This window comes from Heterocephalus glaber, unplaced genomic scaffold (genome assembly GCF_053883595.1).
Source record: "Heterocephalus glaber isolate CG9 unplaced genomic scaffold, H.glaber_assembly_v1.0 deba00001813, whole genome shotgun sequence".
NCBI lineage: Eukaryota > Metazoa > Chordata > Mammalia > Rodentia > Bathyergidae > Heterocephalus > Heterocephalus glaber.
In genome coordinates, this window is record NW_028258484.1 from 3,513,941 (window position 1) to 3,534,589 (window position 20,649).

General features: G+C 50.2%; 1 protein-coding gene across 2 annotated transcripts; it reads left to right on the forward strand.

Annotated features, from left to right (window-relative positions):
* Window positions 1-9,135: 9,135 nt before the first annotated feature.
* On the forward strand, window positions 9,136-11,428 carry Sppl2c (signal peptide peptidase like 2C). 2 transcript variants are annotated; one of them, XM_004868662.3, is made up of 2 exons: window positions 9,136-10,809; window positions 11,085-11,428. In XM_004868662.3, exons 1-2 carry the CDS (start codon window positions 9,202-9,204, stop codon window positions 11,307-11,309), a joined length of 1,833 nt encoding a protein of 610 aa, XP_004868719.2. In that variant the 5' UTR covers window positions 9,136-9,201; the 3' UTR covers window positions 11,310-11,428. The 2 variants fall into 2 exon arrangements, with proteins under 2 accessions (XP_004868719.2, XP_004868718.2); XM_004868661.3 differs by having other exon boundaries at window positions 9,136-11,401.
* Window positions 11,429-20,649: the final 9,221 nt, after the last annotated feature.

The following is a 20,649-nucleotide window of genomic DNA, read 5'->3' on the forward strand; positions in this document are numbered from 1 at the left end:
TCATCTGCATCTCTCGAATAACCAGTGATGTTGAACATTTTTCCATATCTTTATTTGCTGTTTTTACTTCTTTGTCTGAGAAATGTCTGTTCATTTCAGATGCCCATTTTTGAATTGGGTCTTTGAATTTGGGGGGGTCTGATTTTTTTCAATTCTTTATATATTCTAGATAGTAGTCCTTTGTTTAAGGTACAGTTGCTGAAAATTTTTTCCCACATTGTAGGTTGTCTCTTAGCTCTGTTGGTGGTTTCTCTTGCAGTGCAGAAGCTTTTTAATATGATGAGATCCCAGGTGTTGATTCTTTGTGCTAGTTCCTGTGCCAGTGAGGTTTTGTTCATAAAGTCTTTTCCTATGCCAATGTCAAGAATTCTACCTAACTTATCTTCCAGCAAATTTAATGCTTCTGTCTGAATATTTAGATCTTTAATCCACTTTGATCTTAGTTTAGTGCATGGTGATAGGTATGGGTCTAGTTTTAATCTTTGGCAGGTTGAAATCCAGTTTTACCAACACCATTTATTAAATAGGCTATCTTTCCTCCAATGAGCATGGTTGGCTCCTTTGTCAAATATGAGTGGCTGAGCATATCTGTAGTTATTTCTGCATCTTCTAATCTATTCCACTGATCCTCAGGTCTGTTTCTTTGCCAGTACCATGCTGTTTTTATCACAGTAGCTTTGTAGTATAATTTCAAGTTGGGGATTGTGATACCCCCAGCCATATCTCTGTTGCCTAAAATTTCTTTTGCTATTCTATGTCTCTTCTGGTTCCAAATGAATTTTTGGATTGTTTTCTCTAGTTCTGTGAAATATATTATTGGAATTTCAATCGGTATTGCATTAAACCTACATAATGGTTTTGGAAGTATGGCCATTTTCACTATATTGGTTCTTCCTACCCAGGAACAAGGGATGTCTTTCCATTTTCTTATATCCTCCTCAATCTCCTTTTTCAGAGTGCTGTAGTTTCCAGTGTACAGGTCTTTTGCTTCCTTTGTTAGGTTGATTCCTAGATATTTCATTTTTTGGGATGCTATTGTAAAAGGAATTGTTGCCCTAATTTCTCTCTCAGTGAGTCTATTATTTGCATATAAAAAGGCTATTGTCTTTTGAGTGTTGACCTTATATCCAGCTACTCTACTGAATCTGTCAATTAAGTCTAGAAGTCTTTTGGCAGAGTATTTTGGGTCTTCTACGTAAAGTATCATATCATCAGCAAATAATGACAATTTAACTTCTTCCTTTCCTATCTTTATTCCTTTTATTTCTTTCTCATCTTTATTCCTTTTATTTCTTTCTCTTTTCTAATTGCTGTGGCCAATGTTTTGGGACCCAGAGCATCTTGGAGACAAGAAACAGGGTTAGCAACTTCTCTTGGGTAGAAGGCCTTTGGGCTCCCAGTGGAGGGTGCTTTCCGCCACTCAGGGGACCAAAGTCCTTAGAACTTGGGTTGGGAGGCTGTGACCAACAAAGCATTCCTGGGGCAAGGGGTCAGTGAGGAGGCCTTTAGGTTTCAGATTGACCTGGAACATGTTCCACTTGAAGAGGAGGCCCACAAAGGAAGCCCGACAACTGTCCAGCTGCTGGACCCAGCTGGGTGGGAGCAATGAGGGCTCTGTGTACCCAGTATCTCTTCCCCACTCCTGCACTCCTGAAAATGAAGCTGAACTACAAGCCATGCAGCCCAGGCCACCTGAAGCCACAGTGGGCTTCCTTGTACCCCACCCAGGCTCTGTCTGAACCTTGTGAGGGTACCCTGGCCTCTAGTCCAGGAGTGTCTCAGGGTCATCCCGTCTAGCCCCCTGACTTCAAACTCAAGGGCTGCACAGAGTCAGAACAAACTGGATGTTTTCTGCAGCTCACCCAAAACAATCCTTGTAGGGAACAGGGGAAGGGGACATTACCAGAACCACTGTAGTAAGTCCTAGTCTCCTGTGAGCCACGGCAGCACACGGCGAATTACAGGAAAGGTAGACAAATGAGAAGAAGCTGAGCTTTGGGTCTGATCAGTGCTGCTCTGGGCAGCAAAGACAAAGACCCCCTAGCTTGCAGCACTTTTTATTCAATACATGGGGAAACAAATGTGACAAGTGAAAATGAAGAGTTCAGTACTTCACATTGGGATAAACAAGGTGTAACAAAAGGCTGGGGGGCAGTGGAAATCTAAGAACAATGAGGAACTATGCAGATGAAGATTTGGTTCCTCCCTGGCTCCCACAGGTGTGGTCTTGTCCTGGAAGTGTCAATAGCTGGCCTGTAGGCAGGAGAACTAGGCCTACTCAAATGATTTTTCCCTGGAGTTATGTAGCATTGCTCCCAACAAATCCTGATCATTCCTCAGTGTTCACTGGGAGCTGGGCCTCATACATGAACCTCATCTACTCTTCACACTTCCCTGTGAAGCAGATGCTATTATCCCCATTCCACAGATGGGAAAAGGTGAAGAGACTGTCTGAGGACACCCAGCAGTGTCATGGCTAGATGAGAACCCAAAGTGGTCTCCACAAAACCCCCATGCAGCAGGATATCTGCAAGGTTGCCCTCTCTGCCCCTCTACCCTCTGGTAGTGCCCTGTCCAAGGACGTTCTCCAGGTTCCCAGTCGGAACAAATAGCATTCAGACGTGATCTGGCTGTATGAGATGGAGCCTAAGGACCATAGACCTCAGGCTGTCCACATCCCGTGTTCCCAGCCATCCCTGCTCTACCTCCGAGCATTGCTTTCCAGCTTCCCCCAAGCCTACCAACCCCTGCAGGTTCTGTTGGCAGCTCAAGGTCAAAAGAGGCCTGGGCCATTATCTTTTTCAAAGCTGTCAGTGTGATAATCAACTCCCATCTGTCCCTCCAAGGGATCCTGGACAGACCCCTGCTCCCCAGCCTCTTTGCTCATTGGGGCAAGGAAGGAGCAGGGGGCCCTCTTAGGGAACCTACGGGTTAATGGACCCAGGAAGCAGTTGGGAGGAGGGAGCAGATAGTGATCCAGTCCCTTTCTAGGCCTGCACATCTCCAGTTCATGCAGCTGGAAAAGTTTTGGGCCAACAAGCCAGGGCAGGAGAGGATGCCAGGAAGCTGGGCACCCTCCTTGCCTTCCTGAGTGACAGCCCTGGGCTGAGAGCCATGGCCTGAGGTCTGCTGCCTTCACTGTCCTGAGTGGGTGGAGATGAATGCTCCGGGTGACACCTAGGTCCAAATGGAAAGCAGACTTTACCCAAGAGCCCAGGTCCTAACTGAAGGAAACACGAGCAGGGAGCAAAGCTGCTCATGCAGGCGGTGGCACTAAGGAAAGGGGTCCATCTGGAGGCCACAGGCGGTGGCATCTGCAGAGTCTAGGAACTGAATTACACAGAAGGCACTAGGCACTCATGTGACTGCCTCAACCAGGCACCAAGTGGCCATGTAGAATGGCGGTTCCAGGGTTGATGGGCTGGAGGCAGGGGCGGGAGGGCTGGAGTTCTGGGGGAGAGTGCCAGAACTGGCCCCTGGGCCCCAGGAAGAGGCTGGGGAGGGAAGGATCCTTAGGAGAATTCTTCAAGCCCAAGGTAGATCAGGGAGGAGGGACAGGAGCAAGATGGGGAGTGGGGCAGTGTTTCCTAACGGGGCACATCCTGGACTGACAGAGTCCCGAGGAACCAAAATGAGACTTGTCCTGAGGACAACGCTGTTGTAGGAGACTGGAGGTGGTCCTTGGTTTAAAAAAATTGTGGTAAAATACACAAAACCTAAAACCATTTCAGCCATGTTAAAGTGTATAATTTAATGGCACTAAATGCATTAATACTCCATAAATATTTATAATTATTATATATCAATATGTGTAACTGTCACCACCATCTGGTTCCAGAATGTTTTCTTTACCTCATATGGTCACCGTATACTCATCAAGCAATCCCTTCCCACTTCTTGATCCCCCAACCCCTGGCTGTCATAAGTCTGCATTCTAAAGATTTACCTCTTCTGGATATTTCAAATAAGTGGAATCAGTTATATAATATTTGGTTTTTTTGGCCTGGCTTTTTTCACTTACCATGGTATTTTCAAGATCCATCCACCTTGTAGCATATGTCAAAGTGTCACTCCTTCTTAGGACTGACTGACTTCCCATTGCATGGATGGACCACATCTTATCCATCAATCAGTTGATGGACACTTGGGTTCTTCCACATATTGCAAGTTATTGCAAATAGTGCTGCTGCAACAATGTACGTATTTTCATTGAACATCTGATTTCAGTTCTTACGGATGCATACCTAGGAGCGGGATTGCTGGGTCCTGTGTTAATTCTGTGTGTACTTGTGGCTGCACCATCGGCCTCCCTACAGCTGGGTTTGAGGGTTCTAGATTCTCCACATCCTCACTTACTCCGGTTTGTGGGTGACAGCCATCCCAGTGGGGGTGTTGGTCCTTGGTTTCTAAGAGACCCAGGGCTTCCTTCTTGGGAGCAGGGCCCTGAGTGTGTGTCTGGGTAGCTCATCCTAGACAGGACTCAGAGAGTTTTATTTTCACATCCCTCAGCAAGGGACTGCCCACCTGACTGGCATCTAGACAATGGAACTCAGACAAGTGGACCCAATGAGGACATCGCCACATGCTGTCATGAGAACTGCACGCACTGCGCCTCCCCACTCCGGACAGCCCCTAACCAGTAGATACAACATGTCCCCTCTGCAATAAGGCTGCTCCCTGCCCACCTCTTCCCCTCCACCAGCCTGTCACCAGGCAGTTGTATTGGCTCCCTAATGTGTTTCTGACAGTTCACTTGTTATTGTAATTACTGTTTTTAATCTAATTAAATGTTATATTATTGGATAAATCAAAAGTACACCAAGCAGGAGAAATGTTTCCTATAAAAATTCAGATGAACACTTCAGATGAATACTCCCATCTGTCCCTCCAAGGGATCCTGGACAGACCCCTGCTCCCCAGCCTCTTTGCTCTTTGGGGCAAGGAAGGAGCAGGGGGCCCTCTTAGGGAACCTACGGGTTCCTACACAGGAAACAGTTGGGAGGGGGGAGCAGATAGTGATCCAGTATACTATAAATGAATCTCAAAAAAGATATTTGTCAAATTAGGTGTTGGCAAGGCAAATAGAAGTAATTAGGAGAAATACAAAATCCAGTGGAGTTGGCTTGTTAACCACTTTGCAAGTTCCTTTACTTCAAAGAATCTAGAGCTGGGTATTAAAGGGTGGAGTTCATCAATGTCAAGTCCCAAGGAAGGTGATTTAACATTGAAAATGACTCAGCCAGGGATTTAGCTCAGTGGTTTCGCCGCCTGCTGCGCCAGCGCAAGGACCTGAGTTTGATCCCCGGTACCAAAAAAAAAAAAAATTGAAAATGACTGGGGGTGCGGCTCAGTAGTAGAACATTTTCCTAGCACACAAGAAGCTCTGGGTTCAATTCCAAGCACTGGAAAACAGAAAGAAAGAAAAAGATCCATACATAATAGGAGAGGCCTTAAGGAAGACTGGTGACTATATTTGCTCTTTGGGGATTAAAATAGCATGTGCTATGAGTGGGATTGTGTCCCCTGAAAGATATGTAGTCCCAACCCCCATTGCCTGTGAATGTGACCTTATTTGGAAATAGGGTCTTTGCAGGTGGAATCAACTCAAGATGAGGTCATTAGGGTGAACCCTAAGCTATCCTGACTGGTGCCCTTATCAGAAAAAGAGAAGAGATACAAAGACAGGGAGAATGCCATGTGACACAGGCTGAGATTGGAGTGACACAGCTGCAAGGCGGGGAGGCAGCAAGATTTTCAGCCACCACCAGGAAAGGAATGAGAAAGGGTTCTACTCAGTCTCTCAAAGGGAGTGTGGCCCTGCTGACACCTTGATTTTGGACTTTTTGATAAATGCATAGACTGGGTCACGTGAACAACCGGTATTTAGTTCTCAGGGGAGGCTGAGATCAAGGTGCTGGTGGGTTCAGTTCCTGGACAGGGCTTGATTCTTGGTTTACATGGGGGAACCAACAAGGGGAAATATTTCTTACAAACAAATTCAATTGAATATTTTCAATGTCGTCTCCTGAGGCTGAGAGCTCACCTCTCTTGTCTCTTCTAGAAGGCTGCTAATCCCATTGGGAGGGCTCCATCCTCCTGATTCAGTGATTTTCCAAGGCCCCAGTACAAATACCGTCACACTAGGGACTAGGCTGAGAATTTTGAGAGGGACACAATCATTCAGTGCATGGCAGAACTTTGCCCTCCAGAACTATGAGAGAATAAATTTCTGTTGTTTTAAGCCACCTTATTTGTGATAACTTAAGGCAGTCCAAGGAACTAATGCAATGTGTAAAATAAGTAGGAGGATTTAATGATTTCCAGCCCCATCCTTTCTCCCTCTGTGTCTTTGTATCTTTTCTCTTTTTCTGATAAGGGCACCACTTGGGATAGGGTTCATCCTAGTGAACCCAGAGGTGCTCTGCCACTAAGCTACATCCTCAGCCCTTTTTAATTTTCTGTTTTGAGACAGGGTCTCCCTAAATTACCCAGGCTGGTCCCAGACTCACCAGCCTCCAGCCTCAGCCTCTCAAATAGCTGGAATGGTAGGCACACACTAACACATCCAACAGTGACTGCCTTCTTTAACTGACTTTTTCAATGAACCCAGCTCCCAGTCCTGTTATCATCGTCCACACCGTCTTGGGGCAGCAGTCTGGCAGTGGTAGACTGTGAACCTGAAGCTCCACCAGCCACCAGCCTGTGTTTGAAACTGGTTTCTGCCACTAAAGTGTCACCTTGGAAAAGTCCCTTAACTGCTGTTGTGGTTTATATCTAGATGTCTCCCAAAGTCTCAAGAGATAAGGGGTAGGGCTTGTGAAATGTGATTGAATTAAGGGGGCACTTTTGCTGGCTTGGTGTTAGGAGGTGGGCAGGTTGCTGGGGGTGTGACTTGAGAGGATTTGTCTCCCTCCCTGGCTCCACCCTTCTCCAACTGTTTCACCTCCACTGTGACGTGAGCGGTTTCTCCTCTGCTGTGTCCCTCTGTCCTGCCATCCCACGTTAGAGCCAGCCAACCATGGGCTGAAACATGAGCCAAAATAAACCTCTCCTCCTTCGAGCTGCAGGTGCTGAGCGTTGTTATGTCCCCGTGATGAGCAAGTGACTGAGACAACTGCCTTGCCCCTCAGTCCTTTCAAATACAAATCAGATCACTATCGTTCATCCCACACGTATTTTAGGAGCATTGCTTTTTATCCCAGAAGCCAAAAGCAGTGAGCAAGACAAACAAGGTCCTTGTCTTTACAGAGATTATGCTCCACCAATGCAAGCCAGAAAACCAAGAGGCAAACACATAAGTAGGCAAAAACCTAAGTCTGGGACCAGTGCTAAGAAGAAAGTAAAACCTGGCCAGGCATGGTGGTGCACACCTGTAATCTCAGCACTCTGGGAGGCTGAGGCAGGAAGAGCAAATTTTGAGTCAAGCCTGGGTAACATACCAACTTAGAAAGACCCTGTCTCAAAAATAAAGACATAAAAGGGCTGGAGAAGTAGCTCAGTGCAAAGGCCCTGGGTTCAATCCCCAATACTTAAAAAAAAAGAGAGAGAAAGGAAAGAAAAGAAAAGTAAAACCTGAGTTGCAGTAGTGACATAAGAAGGAGGCTAGGTTTTTCTGGAAGTAGTGGTGGAGATGACGTTGCAGCCAAGGTCTGAATGACAAGAGCATGATCCATGATCCATACCATCAGCAGGCCTTGGGGAAGAGCGCAGAACAGCCAGGCTAGAAGGCCTCGGCTGGGACTGGGTACTGCACTGTGGGTAAGGGTGGGGCTCTGGGGATGAAGGCAGGAACCTGTGCTGAGATTCTCTGGCTGGGCCACATCACTACCACGAGCCCTGGGCCAGGGCCCCAGGGAGAAGAGCCCGCACTCAGAAACAGAGTCCCTGGCCACTGAGGAAAGCTGGGGCTATTAGGCCGTGGTGTGGTGGCTGGTGGCAGAGGGAGGAGAGCATCACAGCATCAAAGGGAAAGGGAACTGATGGCCAGCCAGTGAGTGACAGAAGACAGGAGAGTGTGGGACATCAGAACCAGAGGGTTTACTCCAGGCTCCACTTCTGCCTTTTGGTTCCAGGGGCCCTTCTTAGCTGTGTCAGTGTGTGCTTCTGTCAGCCTCAGTTTTACTCATCTAGGACATGGGTATATTAGGGAGAAGTTAAGCTGCTGTAACAAAGAGGGCACAGCAAGCTGATGGCTTATAAAAGATCATGTCTCTCTCTCTCTGGTAACAGTCCTCAGTGGGCATCCCAGGTGACTGTTCCATGCAGACCCAGGAACCCAGCTCCCTTCCCATCTCCCCACTCCTTAGGACATTGTCCTCCTCATCATAATCAAAGTCAGGCACTGACCTATGCTTGTTCTGTTTTGTGAGGAAAGGAAAGAGAGTGTAGACAAGGAGCCCGCACAGTTTTTCAGCTAAGGCCCCCATGGGGCTCACATCATTTCTGCTCGATTTCTACTGGCAGGAACGGGGTCCTGTGGCCATCCCATCTAAGTACTAACCAGGCCCAACCCTGCTTAGCTTCTGAGATCAGGCACATTCAGGGTAGTATGGCCGGAGAGCCTGTGGCCATCCTTAACTCAAAGGAGGCTGGAAATGAATTCTGCTCATGTTCCAGGTAGAAAGGGGAACCAATTTTGAAGGAAAGCTTGCACCCTGGGCTAGGTGAATATAATAATCCTGTCTTGCAGGGGTCTACTGAATATAGATAAAATACTTAGTAGGTGTTTAATAAAAGTACTTTACATTGAGTGCATAGATCCAGGAGCCTGAAAATTCACTAGCCTAATGGCCCCACCCTTTGCAGATAGAGAAACAAGCCCAAAGAGGAGAGTGACCTTCCTCGGTCACCCAGTGGGTAAGGGGCAAAGTTGATCAGGAATCCTAGCTGGCATCCTCAACCCCATCCACTCATATCTCACTTCAGATCACCTGGTCTAGTCCCCATGTGGGCCTGGCCAGAGTGGGACCCAGATTACCTACCTGGGCCAGGGTTGAGGAACTTGATCCTAAGAGGAACACTGTGCCCCACAGCAGTGCCTTGGCGGGGACAAAACAGCTTTATGACTAAGTAGGTGTGGCCCTGGTTTCCAGGATAGATGCCCAAGCTGCTCTGTGACAATGGGCCACACCCGCCCCCAGGGAAGAGAGTTGGGCTGTGGGCAGCTCCCTGTTGGGATGACACAGCAGGCGGCTGAGGGGGATGGCAGGCCTGGTTTCCCTCCTATTCGTGGGCTTGATCCTCCTCCTCAGCGCTGTGGCCCAGGGGGAGCACGCTGTGATCCACGTGGTGTCAGAGACCTGGAGCAAAGACTACTGCATCCTGTTCAGCTCTGACTATGTCACCCTACCCCGGGAACTCCACCATGCCCCACTCATGCCCCTGCACGATGGCACCAAGGCATCTTGGTGCCCAGGCGAGGATCTTTTCCACCGGGCCCAGATCAGCTTCTCCAGACCACAATCCCTCCACCACACCACCGCCATGGCCATGGGGGGCAACTGCAGCTTCTACGACAAGGGCTGGCTGGCTCAGAGCCGAGGAGCCCATGGGCTTCTCATTGTGAGCCGCGTCAGTGACCAAGAGTGTTCAGATACCACCCCGGTGTCCCAGGACCCTTGCCAGCCCCTGCCAGACCTCACCATCCCTGTGGCTGTGCTTCGATACACAGATATGCTCGACATCCTCAGGCACACATATGGTGCCACCACTGTCCGCGTGGCCATGTATGTGCCCCCAGAGCCCATCATCGACTACAACCTAGTGGTCCTCTTCATCCTGGCAGTAGGCACCGTGGCCGTGGGTGGCTACTGGGCTGGCATGATGGAGGCTTCTTGGCTGCAGCGGCGCCGAGCCCGAGGAGGAGGGGGGCCTGACGGTTACCATCAGCCGCAGGCAGTGGCAGCTGAGGGACCACCAGGGATCCATGAGGACGAAGATGATGAGGACTCTCCAGTGGACCTCACAGTGGCCACTGCAGGTGCCGCGGTCACTATGTCCTGCTCTATCGTGGTTCTGCTCTACTTCTTCTATGACTACTTTGTCTATGTCATGATTGGGATTTTTGGTCTGGGTGCCACCACCGGCCTCTACAGCTGCCTGGTTCCCCTCATACACCACCTGCCGTTCCAGCAATACCAGTGGCCACTCCCTGGCCACCAGGCCTCTCTGCAGCTGCCCCAGCTACTGCTAGCGGTTCTGTGCACCCTGGTGACCCTCTTCTGGGTCACCTACCGAAATGAGGACCACTGGGTGTGGCTTCTGCAGGACCTGCTGGGCATGGCTTACTGCCTCTTTGTCCTGCGGCAAGTGTGGCTGCCTACATTCAAGAACTGTACCTGCTTCCTGCTGGCCCTGCTGGCCTTTGATGTCTTCTTTGTCTTCATCACACCCCTCTTCACCAAGACTGGTGAGAGCATCATGCTGGAGGTTGCCTCAGGCCCAGAAGATTCTTCAAGCCACGAGAGGCTGCCCATGGTGCTCAAAGTGCCCCAGCTGCGGGCCTCAGCCTTGACACCGTGTGACCAGCCCTTCTCTATCCTTGGCTTTGGTGATATTGTGGTCCCTGGTTTCCTGGTTGTCTACTGTCACCGCTTTGATGTGCACATCCATTCTCATCGGGTCTACTTTGTGGCCTGCACCATAGCTTACGCCATAGGCCTGACGGTCACCTTCTTGGCCATGATTCTCATGGAGATGGGCCAGCCTGCCCTGCTCTACTTAGTGTCCAGCACCCTGCTTACCAGTCTGGCTATGGCCGCCTGCCGCCAAGAGCTCACCCTCTTCTGGACTGGCCAAAGCAGACCTCAGGTACCTTCTCAACCTGTGGCAGGGGTCTGTGTTGTCCCTGAGAGTTGCTCCAAGCAGAGACAGGAGGGCATAGCAGATGGCCATAAAGCCAGTGAGTTTGAGGGGGCCACTGACCAAGGGGCAGGGGACTTGGACAGCAACTCTGGGGATGACACAGCCGACATGGTCACCATATCTGAAGATGAAGCCACCAGTCAGGAGGGCCACAGTGAGAACTCTGAGGGCTGGAGTGATGCCAACCTGGATCCTGATGACCTGTCCCCTTCCTCCTCCAGGGCTACAGAGGATCTGAGGCCACTGATGCCAGTGGCCATGTTGATCCCGTTGATCCCACTGATGCCACCACCCTCAGAGCTGGGCCACATCCATGCTCAGGCCCAGGCCCAGGATGCCAGCCTACCCTGGACAGGGCTCCAGAGGAGGAAGGGCTTGAAGGTAGAGAAGAGCATGTCAACGCAGGCTCCCCTGTGAACCAGAGCCCCTGGGAACTGTGCCTCTGAAAGGGCTGGCAAAACATTGCAGAGCAAAGTCATATGTGATGAAAAAGATTGGGGCATTAGAGAAATTCCATAGCTAACTGAGGAGCCTCTTTTCCTGTTAGGATTGTAAGAGGGCAGCAACCGCAGAATAAGTCTGTGCAAAGATAGGAGGCTCACTGAAAATCCATACCACTCCCAAACTGTGCAAAGGAGAAACAGGCTCAGAGAAGGCACATGACTTGTACCAATTTACCCCCGTCAGGAATCGCTCCTGGAGCTCACTGGGCAGCTACTTCCCCTCTCCCTACTTGCCCAGCCCCGAAGTCTGGCAGACAGCCCCTGACACATCCCTGATACCACTCCCAGCCTCGTTGCCCATCCTCTCCCCACACTCAGGCTAACTGGAACATTGCTGCTTTGGGGTATCTCCAGGTCCTCTCTCTCTTTGCACATGCTGTTCCCTCTGGCTAGGATGCTGCCCTTCCCACCTCAGACATGGTTCCTGGCTCACTAGAAAATTCCCAAGCATCCTCCAAGCCTCAGCCACATTCCTTGGGCTGAACCTCTCTGCTGAAGGCCCATACAACAACACTAAGCCTAGCCCCCACTGCCCCTGCTGTATGCGCCTCCTTGTGGTGGGCACGGGAAAGGACCCTGTCTAACTGGAGGAAGGGTAGGAGTGGAGGACAGACAAGAATCACCCTGAGAATTGTCTTAAAGTGGGGACCGGGGGGACTGGAGAGCTTGGGGCTGGGTGGGAGAGAACAGGAGATCTCAGCCTCAGTTTCCACACCTGGCTCACTGACTGTGGATAACAGAAGCCTCTTTGAAGGTCTCATCTGCAAAATGAGACTTATAATACCAAGAGGCAGAAATGACCTGCCAAGGTCCCTACAGGCTTAGGTCTTATGTTGAGATGTTGCTTCCTCAGAGCAAACAAATTCTGGGGTGAGAGAAAGCTTCTTGAAGGAAGCTTTGTTGGAGATAGGAGAGAGTTGTATCCCAAGAGACAAAATGTCCCACTGGTTAGGTGTCTGGAGCGGGCTACTTATCAGAAATCCCAGCTCCAACACTGACTTGGTCACTGAGGAAGTGACTTAACCTCTCAGTGCTTTGGTTTACTTATCTGTAGGACCCACCAGGGTTTGGGGTAAGTGTGAATGAAGTGGTGAATTGACACAATGAATGAAACAGGCGATTGACACAATGCCCTGAGGGTAGGAATTGCTAATGTAACCTAGGTTTATCCCCCGCTTAGCACAAGCCTAGCAGAGTGAAATTCAACTCCTACAAGGCCTTAGGGTGCCACCTGGCCTCCCCTTCCACCCCCTTTCAGCACAAACGCTCATGAGACCCCACCCTCTTCGAGAAGAGGGTGCTCTTCTCCACCACAAGGTCCCCTTATGCCTCTCCTCCACCTGGAACTTTCTCCCCACAGCCCCACAATACTCTGTCAGAATTTGGTCTGGCTTCTCCTCCTCCCACCCCTGGCAGATGTCCTTTCCTCAGAGAGGGCTCCTTGTAACCCTTTCTGAAGTACCTTGGCCTTAGTCAAGTCATTGTATACCTCACCTCTTGGTTTTCTTGCCTGTCCCAGGAGAATTCAGCTGTGTGGGGACAGAGGCCTCATCCCTCTATTTCATCTGTGGAGTTTCACGGCTAAGGATAGATTGGGCCTGGTGTGTCATAGGTTCTGGGGTTTATGTTTTTTCAAGGAATGAATGAATGAATGAATGAGGAGCTGACCATCCTGAATTGTAGAGGAAAAGGGACACCACAAAGGAAATCCTAGATGTTCAGACAGACTCACTGGGGTCATGCAAGGCCTTGGTCAGAGTGGAGGTGAGACGCTGGGTATCAGGCTAGGCCCAAAGTGGAGTCAGGGCACAGCAAGGCAGGAGTGCAGGGGATGGGTGCCTTGAAGCCCCACTCCAGGGAAGAGCAGCCCTCAGCTCACAGCAGCTGAAGGCCCAGCTCCACAAGAAAGAGTATGGCACTCAGGCCAGGATACTGACTGGAGGTGATGGCAGCCCCTCCCACTGGAGCCACTGGGCATCTGGCCTGGACAGAGGGGCCACCACAGGCCCTGGCTCATCCCCAGTCCGGGCAGCCTCCCCATGGCTGATCTGCGTCAAGGCTGACCTGTGCCAGGCTATACTCCTGCCAGGCCCAAGGGGAAGTGCTGGACAGAGCCCAGGCCCCCTACCCCATAGGCCTGAGAATGGGTGTGCAGGCTGGAGGAAATCTGTCCCAGACATTTGAAGTCGGGGTGGTTCTGAGGAAGCCAGCCAGAGCTCCATATGATAGGGCCAATGCCAGCCTCCAAGGAGAGGAGTCTCAGGGAGGGTCTGGTGGGGTAGGACTTCCCCTTCTCTTTTCCCTCAGTCCTAACAGGGAGGTCAAGGCTGGGGTCCTGGACTTCCGTAGTGACCCCCTCCCCAATAGCTTGGTACATGGTGTTCAGGCAGCAGGACTGAAGTCCCCACAGGGGTCCAAAAGCCTGGTCTTGGGTGGATGATAACCCAGTGCATGGTGGGTATTAGGGGCTCAGACTGTCTCCAGGTGGCCTAAACTCTACTTCGTACTGGGAAATTGTCCTGCCCACCTAAGACTTGGCCCCCTCCTGAGGGCAGCAGACACACTAATGTGGGAAAATCTCTGGGGGAGCAGTCCATCTCAGCGGACCCACACTAGGGGCAGGCCTCCCTTCTACCTCCATATCCCTCTCCCCACAAGGTGTCTCCCCGAGACCATGACCCTGCACGTCTTGCCCAAAGCTCCCCCAAGCCTCATTCCCAGGTATTCAAGCTAAGACCAAGACAACTGCCTTTTGTGTGTGAACAGGAAAAACTACGTAGGCTTCCTCACGCTCCCCTACACCCTCTGAGCTCCTCTGCCCAGGAAAAAGTAGAGGGAGGGCTGGGTCAGGAGACAGGCAAGTTCCTTCTCTTCCCTGCCTAGGACACTCAGCAGCAATTCTGCCCATTTCACAGACGGGTTTGGCAAGGACTTTGGGTTGAGCTAGCAGCCTGAGATGTTCAGCCGCAGGTGCTCAGCACACCTTCACGTCAGGTTGGGGAGGGAGCAGATTGTGGCTGCTGACATTGCAGATTCCTGGCTACAACTCACAGTTCTAATTGGCAGGCCTGCAGTGGGACCAGGCATCTGTGTATTTGAGGGGCACATTTTTTTCACCCTAGGCTGAACACCTGAGTCTGGCCTTGGTCTCTTGTCTTAGCCAGGCCAGGTGTTGAAGGAAAGAGCCTAGGACCCAATATGCTGTCCAGGGACAGATGCTCCCTGTCACCCTGCTACACACATCCAGCTGGGGACCACCCAATACCTTCTCCTCCCCTGGACCTCCTGCACCCCTCTGGCCAATCTCAGCCAGGCCCAGGAGTAAGTGAGTCAACATCGCCAGCTCAACAACCAACTTCACCCCTCCCTGCATTTTAGAATGTTCTGACTCTGAGGTAAAGGCTGTCTTTTTTTATTCATCTTCCACTGGGCACATGACAGGCACTCAGACATCTGTGGGATAGATGAATGCCCTTATCTGTGCAATGGGTTTAATTACACTACCTGCCCAGGGGGTTGTGTTAAGTATTAAACCCTGGGGAAAAGGCCTGAGCCCTGTTCCTGGCAGAGTCAGGACATCAGAAACCTTGTGCTGCTGCTGTGGTTGCTGCTGTTTCTGTTCTCAGGGGCCTGGAGTCACTCACTCCTGCCCAGAGGGCTCCCTGTAGCTGTGCTTCCTGCTTTACTTGGCTGGACCAAGCTGTCTCCTGCCAGAGGTGCCCAGAGCTGGCAGCCCCCACCTAAATGCTAGGACACAAGATAGTGCACATGTTCATGAGCACACACATGTACATATGCACACACATGTGCATGCACACACACAGCCACACACCCACCTGCACACATGCTCCACACTTGCACGCATGCATACCAACATGCATACTCACACCTATACAAGTGTACCTACACTGAACATGTGCACACACCCTTGTGCACACACACCTGAGCTCTGACCTGTCCTCCTCAGATCCAGCCCTCTCCTACCAGACCTTCCCTGCACCCGGGAGAGCAGGTGGTCAAGGCCTACCTTCTTCCTGGTGAGTAGACAAGGCCCAGATTCCCCTTCAGAAAGGATTCACTACCCAGCTGGCAGCCTCCTTTAGGGTCCCCTTCTGCTTTCTAGCCTGTTCACACTTTTGGGCTGCAGACATGGCGGAGGCACTGCTAAAGGCTGAGCAACAGTGGCACCAGGGCCTGGCCATTTCTGCCCAGCCTAGCTTCTCTAACAGGTGGTCTTTGCTTGCATCCTTCGGGGCTGGCAGAGCCTGCCCTCTGGACTGACTGCATCCTGCTGTAATCGGCTCCCGGCCTCTTTGCTTGCCCCTGATCCATCTCTGCTTCCGCTTCCTGGAGGGTCCAGCTTGCAACAGGTGAAACCTAAGGTGAGGCCAGGGCAGAATAGACTTCTCAAGGCCACACCAAGGCTCCAGGTGGTCCAAACCAGAATTGGGGCTGGGTTTCCCTCAGGCATCCAGGATTTCTCTTTATGGCCTCATATAATCCCAGCAAGAATGCCATGGGTCTTAGCCTTATTTTCAGTTAATGAAAGTGTTTGATGCTGGAGCTTCTGGCAGTGAGAAACAGTAAGGACTTGTGGAATGAGATCTCATCCACATACAAGTAAAGGAAAGCCCAGAGAGGGTCAGGGTCTTCCCAAGGCCACACAGCAATAGAACAGAAGAGATAGAGCAGAACTCTGGTTTCCTCCCTCCCAGTCCAGCAGCTGGGACCAGCTCTCATCCTCAATCCACCCTCTATCCATGCTCTCCTGAAAACACACAACCCTCAAGAAAACTCTGGATTCACCCTCCCTTGCTCCATTCCCCTCAGTAAGTTTAGCCCCCAACATCACTGAGAAGTAGCATTGCTTGCTAATGAAGGTGTGTGATGCAGCAAGCGCCAAGGACCTCCCCAGCTAAGGAAGGAAACACAGCTGGATTCTAGGTCCCCAAGACCTGGGCTCAAAGCACATCACTTTCATTTGCCATGTGACACCCAACAAATGTGGCCATTCATCTGTACCTTAGTTTCCTCCCCCATAAAATGGGCTGCTAGGATTTACCTTGGGGTTTGCTGCAAGGATAAAATGAGTATGAAAGATTACATATGTATAACCAGCTATATTTTGTTAAGCTGCAAATATGCATTATCACATCGCATTATGCCCCAGTTTAGGACAAAAGTTCCTAGGACAGCATCAGGCATCGTCCCCAAAAGAGTTCATAAAGTTCTCCTCTGCCCATGCCCACCTCGGTGTGGAGGGTGGGTGTAAGGTAGTGAGCAGGGGACCATGGCAGAATCAGGAAGCAGGGCCCTGTAAGTTTACCTGGCCCACTCAGCATTTTGTGCCTTTTTTCCTGTAACCCTGATTCTTGTATGCTCCTGTGCTGCCACCTGCTGATCAGTCAGATGAGAACAGGCAGGCGCATACTATCAGGGAAACCATTATCAACAGGGGTGGTATTTACATATATGTGCAATAAGCTACCAATTAGTAGAGTTCAGAATCCTCTGACGGGCCCAGGATTGAGCCTTTAGAGCCTGGGTTGTGAGGAGGTTGGGGTGGCCTGAAGAAGGGTATTTGACATGTTATGAAAGGAAGTAGCCTTACCGAATGACCCCAATGCCTAGAGACCTCCACACCCTCAAACTTACCCCACCACAGAATCAGGCTGCCAGGAATCCTCATGCTCAGGCCCCTGGCTCCTGTACCACCCTGTTCCTAGGAGGGAATCTCCTAACCCCAAGGCCAGAAGTAGCTCCAGCTCAAGTCCTTGTGGGTCTGGGCTTCACATGCCTCCTACACAGGATGGTTCTGGAAGGATGATTTGCTTTTCAAATGCTTACTTTATCTTCGAGGTGGCTCCTCCCAGGGACCCACATCTGGCCTCTAGGAATCTCCTCTGAGCTCTCCTAGGTATGAAGTCCGGGTCCCCAGTCTTACTCCTGACCCTGCTGGGGTGAAGGGATGTGTTCTCAGAGGGACCCACACAGGGGAGCTGGACATGCAAGCCATGGCTGTGGTGGCAGCTGCTAACATTCTGAGAAACCACTTTTAAGTAGCTTTCCCCAACCTCTTAAAGACTGGAATAGCAGAAAACACTGGCAGGAGGGATGTCTAAATAATGGTGTTGGCAAAACCCCCAGAGACCTTCCAGAGCTCTCCAGAACTGACAGAGAGGGAAAGCAGCCTGCTCGAGGTCACACAGCAAGCCAGTGGCAAGGTCAAGACAACCAAGAACCGAGAAACTAACACAAGTATCCTTTTTATAGATTTTTTTTTGGTACCGGGGATCGAACTCGGGACCTTGCACTTGTGAGCCAGACAGTGGAACCACTGAGCTAAATCCCCGGCCACGAGTATCCTTTTTACATAGGAGACACTTTCTGGAATGCAAATGGTTGCCTTTTGGGGTTACTTCATAAAGTCCCAAGTTCTTCACATACTGGGGCATCTTAAAGCAGGAGGCCCTGGGTGCAAAGAGAAAAGAACCTCTGGGTAGAAGAACTCTCAGCCCTCATTCACCCTGAACACAGGCCTGGCCCTGCCTCTGACTTCTGATTTGACCCGGAAACTAAAGCAGGTTGGGCAGGATAGGCGGGCTCCTGAGATTCTTCCTCAGCATGGCTCAGGCTCTCTTCTCTGCCATCTCTGAGGCAGCCAGGATCGTGAACCAATGGGGGTCTGGGGTCCACTTGCCTTGCTTACTCCTTAAAGACCACTGTAATAAACTGAATAATGCCCTCCACATACATCTACATCCCAATTCCTGAAACCTGTGAAGTCCACCTTATGCAAAGTGGAGGCTAAGTGAAGGATCTTGAAGTGGGGAGATTATCCTGTTATCCTAAGGGACCCGAAGGGCAACCATTTGATCACACATACCAAGGGGAGGAGGACTACATGCAAAGAGCAGGAGAAGGCAATATGGCGGTAGAGGCAGAGGCTGGAGTGATGCAGCCACAAGCTGAGGATTGCCAACAGCCACCGGAAGCTGGAAGAGGGGAGGAGCAGATTCTCCTGTAGAGGCTGCGGAGGGAGCACCACCCCACAGACTTCTTGATTTCAGCTTCGCAATACCATACAGATTTCAGACTTCTGGCCTCCAGAACCAAGAGACAACGTGTCTCTTGACACCAAGTTTGCTGTCATTTGTCACAGCAGCCACAGGAAATGAGCACACTGTTTAGTAGACATCTATGGCCCAGGCTGCTCATATGCCCAGCACTGTGCTTGACAATTACAGCAGTGCCTCAGTTCACGAACTTAATTCTTTCCACGATTCTCGTCACAAACCAAATTGGATGAGAACCAAATCAAATTTCCCCATAAGGTCAACATTGTCCCCAGCCATTGAATTGGATTCGGTTCTCATCCAAGTCTTTTTGCAACCAGAATCGTGGAAAGGATTAAGTTCATGATCCAAGGTACCGCTGTAAATGTCCCCTGGAGCAGAGATTACGAAGACATGACAAAACAGTGAAGCCTCCTCTAGTCCTCCAAAGATTCCTTTCTGCATGGGAGAGGTGGGCACAGGGCAGCAGGCAGTGAAGGGAAGGCAGGAGTTGGAGTTTTGCTTACTGAGGCCTGGGGCTGCAGCCTCAGTGCCATACAATACTGTTACTGTATTTTAGAGAAAAACTGGAAAGCATAGGTAGAAAAAGGCTACAATGACTAAACTTTTGATTTATGTCCACTAGTCATTTTTTTCCATGCATAGAGATTTTGTTTTGTATTTTTTTAAAGTTGTGCCAAGGTTGGGCCAGGGATTTAGCTCAGTGGTTTCGCCGCCTGCTGCACAAGCGCAAGGACTCGAGTTTGATCCCCGGAACCGCCCCCCCCCCCAAAAAAAGTTGTGCCAAGGCATTTCCCAACTTCTGGGAAAATGGTAGAGTAGTAAACAACAACCACTCAGCCTCTCCAAGTTTTGGAATCTAGATACTGGAAAATAACAACTTGGGGGAGAAAAAAAAGAGAACTAGGTCCCCAGAAATCAGGAAGGATCTGACAGGAAAATTAAAACGTGGATGAGGAAAGGGACAATCTGTACTTTCTTTCCTCTTGCTTTCTTTCTCTTGCTGTCTTGCTGTCTTTCTTTCTTTCCCTTCCTTCCTTCCTTCCTTTCTCTTTTTGAGACAGAATCTTGCTCTGTAGTTCAGGCTGGCCTTGAACTCACTGTGTAGCCCAGGCTGGCCTCAAACTCCCAGCAATCCTCCTGCCTTAGCTTCCCCAGTGCTGGGATTACAGGCGCACACCACCATGTCCAGCAAATCTGAACTTTGTCCCCAGCTCCTGGCTCATGGTTTGTGGGAGAGGAACACTGAATCTACACAGACAAAGTGAAAGCTGGGGACTCCAGAGGGTTTCAGGGAAAAAGATGGTGGTGGAACAGACCGGCGGGTACTGTGAGCTGCAGGGAAAATGCGGAATTCTTCTTCCATGTAAGTTCTTCGACAGGCAACAGCTGTTGAGTGACTCCAGTCCAAGCGCCCGCCATATGCCTGGAGAGAGTGCTTGGTCAGACACTATTTTGGGCAAGGGTTGATTGAACCTGGGACTCACTCAGAGCAGCCACATGGCAGCTTCAATTCAGAGTTCCCAGTGTTATGTCCCCACGGTGACTAGGAGAGAGGCAGCCATGGGATACAGGCTGGAAAGAACCCACTGAGAAATTTGAGCTAAAGAACACAGGCCCCGCTGCCATAGCCAGTGGCCAGGCTCAGTCTGAATTGCTCTGGATTTGAAAGTTGTGGCATTGGTGTCCTGGCCCTGATCCTACTGCCTCCTAGCGCCTGTATTTAGCACAGATCTAGGGTCTGACTGCTTTCTTTATCACTAGCATGAGCAGGGACACAACTTGGACACTGTCCCAAAATTGTAGAACCCAGAAGGAAACCACATGTTCAAAATCACAGAGAAATTTCTTTTTGTTTTGTTTTGTTTTTATTTTTTGTGAGTGTGCATTGTTTTTAGTTTTGTTTTTGGTTTTCTCTTTTCTTCTTTCCTTTTTTCCTTTCTTCTTCACCAGTTTATTGGGGCTTGGGGATTTTTCCTTTGTTCTTCTTCCTCACTTCTTAGCATGCTGTTCTTGAGTTTCATGAATATTGTACCATATTGCAGAATGCCTTCCTTTTTAAGGCTGAGTAATACCCTATTTTATGGTTGTACCACATTTTGTTTACCCATTCATCTGTCAAGGGACACTTAGGTTACTTCCACACTTTAACAGTTGTGAACAGTGCAGCTGTGGATATTGGTGTGCAAACACTATCTCTCTGAGGT

Coding starts and splice junctions, on each gene's coding strand:
- Sppl2c (XM_004868661.3), top strand. CDS start 9,202: ATGGCAGGCCTGGTTTCCCTCCTATTCGTGGGCTTGATCCTCCTCCTC.